This window comes from Lonchura striata, chromosome 34 (genome assembly GCF_050655825.1).
Source record: "Lonchura striata isolate lonStrDom1 chromosome 34, ASM5065582v1, whole genome shotgun sequence".
NCBI classification, from domain to species: Eukaryota; Metazoa; Chordata; class Aves; order Passeriformes; family Estrildidae; genus Lonchura; species Lonchura striata.
In genome coordinates this window covers 4,652,724-4,660,316 of record NC_140736.1, presented here as the reverse complement: position 1 = coordinate 4,660,316, position 7,593 = coordinate 4,652,724, and the positions used below count along the sequence as shown (strand labels likewise).

Genomic DNA, 7,593 nt, shown 5'->3' with positions numbered 1-7,593 from the left:
TGTGCCCAGGTGTCTCCATGATGTCCTCAGGGTGTCCCCAGGCATGCACCAGGTGTGCCCAGCTGTGCCCAGGTATCCTCAGGATGTCCTCAAGGTGTTCCCAGGTGTCCCCAGGTGTTCCCAAGTGTGCCAGGTGTGCCCAGGTGTCCTCAGGATGTTCTCAGGATGTCCCCAGCTGTCCCCAGGATGTCCCCAGGTGTGCCCAGGTGTCCTCAGGATGTCCTCAGGATGTGCCCAGGTGTCCTCAGGATGTGCCCAGGTGTGCCCAGGATGTTCTCAGGATGTCCCCAGGTGTCCCCAGCTGTCCCAGGTGTTCTTTGGATGTCCCCAGGTGTGCCCAGGTGTGCCCAGGATGTCCCCAGCTGTCCCCAGGATGTCCTCAGGATGTGCCCAGGTGTCCTCAGGTGGGCCAAGTTGTGCCCAGCTGTCCCCAGGTGTGCCCAGCTGTCTCCAGGATGTCTCCAGGATGTCCCCAGGTGTGCCCAGGTGTGCCCAGGTGTCTCCAGGATGTCTCCAGGATGTCCCCAGCTGTCCCGAGCTGTCCCCAGGATGTCCCCGGTGTCCCCAGGTGTGCCCAGCTGTCCCCAGGTGTCCCCAGGTGTGCCCAGCTGTCCCCAGGTGTGCCCAGGTGTGCCCAGGTGTGCCGGGGTCACACGAACACCTTGGCCAGGCCGTCGGCGCCGGCGCTGGCGCCGAGGGGGCGCCGGGGGTGGAAGGCCACGGCCAGGACGGCCTCGTGGTGCTTGCGGCGGTGAGCGGGCAGCTCCTGCACACACCTGAGTGGGCACAGGTGCCACAGCCGCAGGGAGCAGTCGTGACCTGGGGAGAGACACACAGGTGTGACACACACAGGTGTGACAGGTGTGACAGGTGTGACACACACAGGTGAGCGGGCAGCTCCTGCACACACCTGAGCGGGCACAGGTGCCACAGCCGCAGGGAGCAGTCGTGACCTGGGGAGAGACACACAGGTGTGACACACACAGGTGTGACAGGTGTGACACACACAGGTGTGACAGGTGTGACAGGTGTGACACACACAGGTGTGACACACACAGGTGTGACAGAGACAGGTGTGACAGGTGTGACACACACAGGTGTGACAGGTGAGACAGGTGTGACACACACAGGTGTGACAGGTGTGACACACACAGGTGAGACAGGTGAGACAGGTGTGACACACACAGGTGTGACAGGTGTGACACACACAGGTGAGACAGGTGTGACAGGTGTGACACACACAGGTGAGACAGGTGTGACAGGTGTGACAGGTGTGACACACACAGGTGAGACAGGTGTGACAGGTGTGACACACACAGGTGAGACAGGTGTGACAGGTGTGACAGGTGTGACACACACAGGTGTGACAGGTGTGACACACACAGGTGTGACAGAGACAGGTGTGACAGGTCTGACAGGTGTGACAGGTGTGACACACACAGGTGAGACAGGTGTGACACACACAGGTGTGACAGAGACACACACAGGTGTGACACAGACACACACAGGTGTGACACAGACACACACAGGTGTGACACACACACCTGAGCGGGCACAGGTGCCACAGCCGCAGGGAGCAGTCGTGACCTGGGGACACAGAGAGACAGGTGTGACAGGTGTGACAGAGACAGGTGTGACACACAGGTGTGACAGAGACAGGTGTGACAGGTCTGACACACACAGGTGTGACAGGTGTGACAGGTGTGACACAGACACACAGGTGTGACAGGTGTGACACAGACACACAGGTGTGACAGGTGTGACAGGTGTGACAGAGACAGGTGTGACAGGTGTGACAGGTGTGACAGGTGTGACACACACAGGTGTGACAGGTGTGACAGGTGTGACACAGACACACAGGTGTGACAGGTGTGACAGGTGTGACACACACAGGTGTGACAGGTGTGACACAGACAGGTGTGACACAGACACACAGGTGTGACACACACAGGTGTGACAGGTGTGACAGGTGTGACAGGTGTGAGACACACAGGTGTGACAGGTGTGACAGGTGTGACACACACAGGTGAGACAGGTGTGACACAGACAGGTGTGACAGGTGTGACACAGACAGGTGTGACACAGACACACAGGTGTGACACACACAGGTGTGACAGGTGTGACACACACAGGTGTGACACAGGTGTGAGACACAGGGACACACAGGTGAGGTCACTCAGTGTCACTCATTGGTCACTCATTGGTCACTCATTGGTCACTCATTGGTCACTCAGGGTCACTCATTGATCACTCATTGGTCACTCATTGGTCACTCAGTGGTCACTCTGGTCACTCTGGTCACTCATTGGTCACTCATTGGTCACTCATTGATCACTCATTGATCACTCATTGATCACTCATTGGTCACTCATTGATCACTCATTGGTCACTCATTGATCACTCTGGTCACTCATTGATCACTCATTGGTCACTCATTGGTCACTCATTGGTCACTCTGGTCACTCTGGTCACTCATTGGTCACTCATTGGTCACTCATTGGTCACTCATTGGTCACTCATTGGTCACTCTGATCACTCTGGTCACTCATTGATCACTCATTGGTCACTCATTGGTCACTCATTGGTCACTCTGGTCACTCTGGTCACTCATTGATCACTCATTGGTCACTCATTGGTCACTCATTGGTCACTCTGATCACTCTGGTCACTCATTGGTCACTCATTGATCACTCATTGGTCACTCTGGTCACTCATTGGTCACTCATTGGTCACTCATTGATCACTCATTGGTCACTCATTGATCACTCATTGGTCACTCATTGGTCACTCATTGATCACTCATTGGTCACTCTGGTCACTCATTGGTCACTAATTGGTCACTCATTGATCACTCATTGGTCACTCTGGTCACTCATTGGTCACTCATTGGTCACTCATTGATCACTCAGCAGTCAGTGGTCACTCATTGATCACTCATTGGTCACTCATTGGTCACTCATTGGTCACTCATTGATCACTCAGCAGTCAGTGGTCACTCATTGATCACTCATTGGTCACTCATTGGTCACTCATTGGTCACTCATTGATCACTCATTGATCACTCATTGATCACTCATTGGTCACTCATTGATCACTCATTGGTCACTCATTGGTCTCTCATTGGTCACTCATTGGTCACTCTGGTCACTCATTGGTCACTCTGGTCACTCTGGTCACTCATTGGTCTCTCTGGTCACTCATTGGTCACTCTGGTCACTCATTGGTCACTCATTGGTCACTCTGGTCACTCATTGGTCACTCAATGGTCACTCATTGGTCACTCTGGTCACTCATTGATCACTCATTGGTCACTCAGGGGTCACTCATTGGTCACTCATTGGTCACTCAGGGTCACTCATTGGTCACTCATTGGTCACTCATTGGTCACTCATTGGTCACTCTGGTCACTCTGGTCACTCATTGATCACTCATTGGTCACTCATTGGTCACTCATTGGTCACTCATTGGTCACTCTGGTCACTCTGGTCACTCATTGGTCACTCATTGGTCACTCATTGGTCACTCATTGGTCACTCATTGGTCACTCTGATCACTCTGGTCACTCATTGATCACTCATTGGTCACTCATTGGTCACTCATTGGTCACTCTGGTCACTCTGGTCACTCATTGGTCACTCATTGGTCACTCATTGGTCACTCATTGGTCACTCATTGGTCACTCACTGCCGGACATCAGGACGCTGCCGCTGCTGTCCAGGGCCAGGCAGGTGACGGCGTCCAGGTGAGCGACCACCGAGTGCACCACCGAGCCTGGGGGAGGGGCGGGTCAGCGGGCCCTAACGACCCCTAATTACCCTAATGACCTCCCTAATTACCCTAATGACCGGCTAATTATCCCTAATGACCTCCCTAATTACCTAACGACCCCTAATTACCCTAACGACCCCTAATTACCTAACGACCCCTAATTACCCTAATGACCTGCTAATTATCCCTAACGACCCCTAATTACCCTAACGACCCCTAATTACCCTAATGACCCCTAATTACCCTAATGACCCCTAATTACCCTAATGACCTGCTAATTATCCCTAATGACCTGCTAATTATCCCTAATGACCTGCTAATTATCCCTAACGACCCCTAATTACCCTAACGACCCCTAATTACCCTAACGACCCCTAATTACCCTAACGACCCCTAATTACCCTAATGAACTCCTAATTACCCTAATGACACCTAATTACCCTAATGACCTCCCTAATTACCCTAACGACCCCCTAATTACCCTAATGACCTCCTAATTATCCCTAATGACCCCCTAATTACCCTAATGCCCCCCTAATTACCCTAATGACCTCCTAATTACACTAATGACCTGCTAATTACCCTAATGACCTCCTAATTACCCTAACGACCCCTAATTACCCTAATGACCCCTAATTACCCTAATGACCCCTAATTACCCTAACGACCCCTAATTACCCTAATGACCTCCCTAATTACCTAACGACCCCTAATTACCCTAATGACCTCCCAATTACCCTAACGACCCCCTAATTACCTAACGACCCCTAATTACCCTAATGACCCCCCTAATGACACCAATTACCCCTAACGACCCCCTAATTATCCTAATGACCTCCTAATTACCCTAACGACCCCCGAATTACCCTAATGACCTCCTAATTACCCTAATGACCCCCCCAATGACACCTAATTACCCTAATGACCCCCGAATTACCCTAATGACTCTTAGTGACCCGTCATGACCCTAATTATCCCCTAATGACACCTAATTGCCCTAATGGCCCCCTAATAACCCCTAATGACCCCCTAATTACACTAATGAGCCCCCTAATTACACCAATTACCCCTAATGACCCCCTAATAACTCCCTAATTACACCAATGACCCCCTAATTACACTAATGACCCCTCTAATTACACCAATTACCCCTAATGACCACCTAATAACTCCCTAATTACACCAATTACCCCTAATGACCACCTAATAACCCCCTAATTACACCAATGACCCCCTAATTACACTAATGACCCCCCTAATTACCCTAATGAACCCCCCTAATTACACCAATGACCCCCTAATGACCCTAATGACCCCTAATGACCCTAATGACGCTAACGAGGCCCACCTGTGCGGTTGTCCAGGTAGCGGATGGCGCCGTCATCGCTGGCCGTGATGGTCAGCGGCTGCCAGGGGTGGGCGAGCACCTGGTTCACCTGGGCACGGCCACCTGGGGACACAGGGGTCACCTGGGGTCACCCGGGGTCACCCGGGGTCACCTGGGGTCAGAGTGACCACCCGGGGTCACCCGGGGTCACCTGGGGTCAGAGTGACCACCCGGGGTCACCTGGGGTCACCCGGGGTCACCTGGGGTCAGAGTGACCACCTGGTTCACCTGGGGTCACCTGGGGTCACAGTGACCACCTGGTTCACCTGGGCACGGCCACCTGGGGACACAGGGGTCACCTGGGGTCACAGTGACCGCCTGGTTCACCTGGGCACGGCCACCTGGGGACACAGGGGTCACCCGGGGTCACCCGGGGTCACCTGGGGTCAGAGTGACCACCTGGGGTCACCCGGGGTCACCTGGGGTCAGCGACCACCTGGTTCACCTGGGCACGGCCACCTGGGGACACAGGGGTCACCTGGGGTCACCTGGGGTCACAGTGACCACCTGGTTCACCTGGGCACGGCCACCTGGGGACACAGGGGTCACCCGGGGTCACCCGGGGTCACCCGGGGTCAGAGTGACCACCTGGGGTCAGTGACCACCTGGGGTCAGTGACCACCTGGTTCACCTGGGCACGGCCACCTGGGGACAGAACGGTCACCTGGGGTCACCTGGGGTCAGAGTGACCACCTGGTTCACCTGGGCACGGCCACCTGGGGACACAGGGGTCACCCGGGGTCACCCGGGGTCACCTGGGGTCACCCGGGGTCAGAGTGACCACCCGGGGTCACCTGGGGTCACCCGGGGTCACAGTGACCGCCTGGGGTCAGAGTGACCACCTGGTTCACCTGGGCACGGCCACCTGGGGACACAGGGGTCACCCGGGGTCACCTGGGGTCACCCGGGGTCACCTGGGGTCAGAGTGACCACCTGGGGTCACCCGGGGTCAGAGTGACCACCCGGGGTCACCTGGGCACGGCCACCTGGGGACAGAACGGTCACCCGGGGTCACCCGGGGTCACCTGGGGTCAGTGACCACCTGGTTCACCTGGGCACGGCCACCTGGGGACACAGGGGTCACCTGGGGTCAGAGTGACCACCTGGGGTCACCTGGGGTCAGTGACCACCTGGGGTCAGTGACCACCCGGGGTCACCCGGGGTCACCTGGGGTCACCTGGGGTCAGTGACCACCTGGTTCACCTGGGCACGGCCACCTGGGGACAGAACGGTCACCTGGGGTCACCCGGGGTCACCTGGGGTCAGTGACCACCTGGTTCACCTGGGCACGGCCACCTGGGGACAGAACGGTCACCTGGGGTCACCCGGGGTCAGAGTGACCACCTGGGGTCACCTCGGGTCAGTGACCACCTGGGGTCACCTGGGGTCACCTGGGGTCACCCGGGGTCACAGTGACCACCTGGGGTCACCTGGGGTCACCCGGGGTCACCTGGGGTCAGAGTGACCACCTGGGGTCACCCGGGGTCAGAGTGACCACCTGGTTCACCTGGGCACGGCCACCTGGGGGACACCGAGGGGCCAGGGGTCACCTTGCAGGGTCAGGTGACCCTTGGGGACATTTGGGGGGGTCCAGGTGTCCCCAGGTGTCCCTTGGGGACATTTTGGGGGGGTCCAGGTGATCTCAGGTGACCCTTGGGGACATCGGGGCGGTTTCAGGTGATTTCAGGTGACCCTTGGGGACATTTGGGGTGTTCAGGTGACCTCAGGTGTCCCCCGATGACCCTTGGGGACATTTTGGGGGGGTCCAGGTGATCTCAGGTGACCCCTGGGGACATTTTGGGGGGGTCCAGGTGACCTCAGGTGACCCTTGGGGACATTTTGGGGGTGTTCAGGTGTCCCCAGGTGACCCTTGGGGACATTTTGGGGGGGTTCAGGTGATCTCAGGTGACCTTTGGGGACACTTGGGGGGGTCCAGGTGATCTCAGGTGACCCTTGGGGACATCGGGGCGGTTTCAGGTGATTTCAGGTGGCCCTTGGGGACATTTGGGGTGTTCAGGTGACCTGAGGTGTCCCCAGGTGACCCTTGGGGACATTTGGGGGGGTCCAGGTGTCCCCAGGTGACCCCTGGGGACACCGGGGGGGGTCCAGGTGACCCCTGGGGACATTTTGGGGTGTCCAGGTGTCCCCAGGTGACCCCTGGGGACACCGGGGGGTCACTCACCGCCGTTTGGGGACACCAGGGTGGCCTTGGTGGCCTCGAGGTCGTAGAGGACGGTGGCACCGGAGCGGAACCCGGCCGCCAGGTGCGCCGGCTGGGTGGGCACGAAGGTCACCGAGGTGGGGACGCCGTGCTCTGAAACGGGACAGGTGAGGGGACAGCTGAGGGGACAGGTGAGGGGACAGGTGTGACACCTGGGGGACAGGTGAGGGGACAGGTGAGGGGACAGGTGAGGGGACAGGTGTGACACCTGGGAGAC

The 7,593-nt window shown here is 57.0% G+C and overlaps 1 protein-coding gene across 5 annotated transcripts in view; it reads right to left on the bottom strand.

The window, feature by feature from the left end:
- STRN4 (striatin 4) overlaps positions 1-7,593 on the bottom strand; it is a 25,849-nt gene continuing 18,256 nt past the window's right edge. For 2 of the 5 annotated variants that reach the window (XM_085564659.1, XM_085564661.1), the window contains exons 14-17: positions 7,338-7,469; positions 5,117-5,218; positions 3,685-3,771; positions 500-819 (exon numbers count right to left, since the gene is read on the bottom strand). In XM_085564659.1, the coding sequence (XP_085420785.1) occupies positions 650-819; positions 3,685-3,771; positions 5,117-5,218; positions 7,338-7,469 (491 nt within the window). In that variant the 3' untranslated portion in view covers positions 500-649. Of the gene's footprint in view, positions 820-910; positions 954-1,544; positions 1,588-3,684; positions 3,772-5,116; positions 5,219-7,337; positions 7,470-7,593 lie in introns of all 5 variants that reach the window. The other 3 variants (XM_085564657.1, XM_085564660.1, XM_085564658.1) reach the window with 3 other exon arrangements.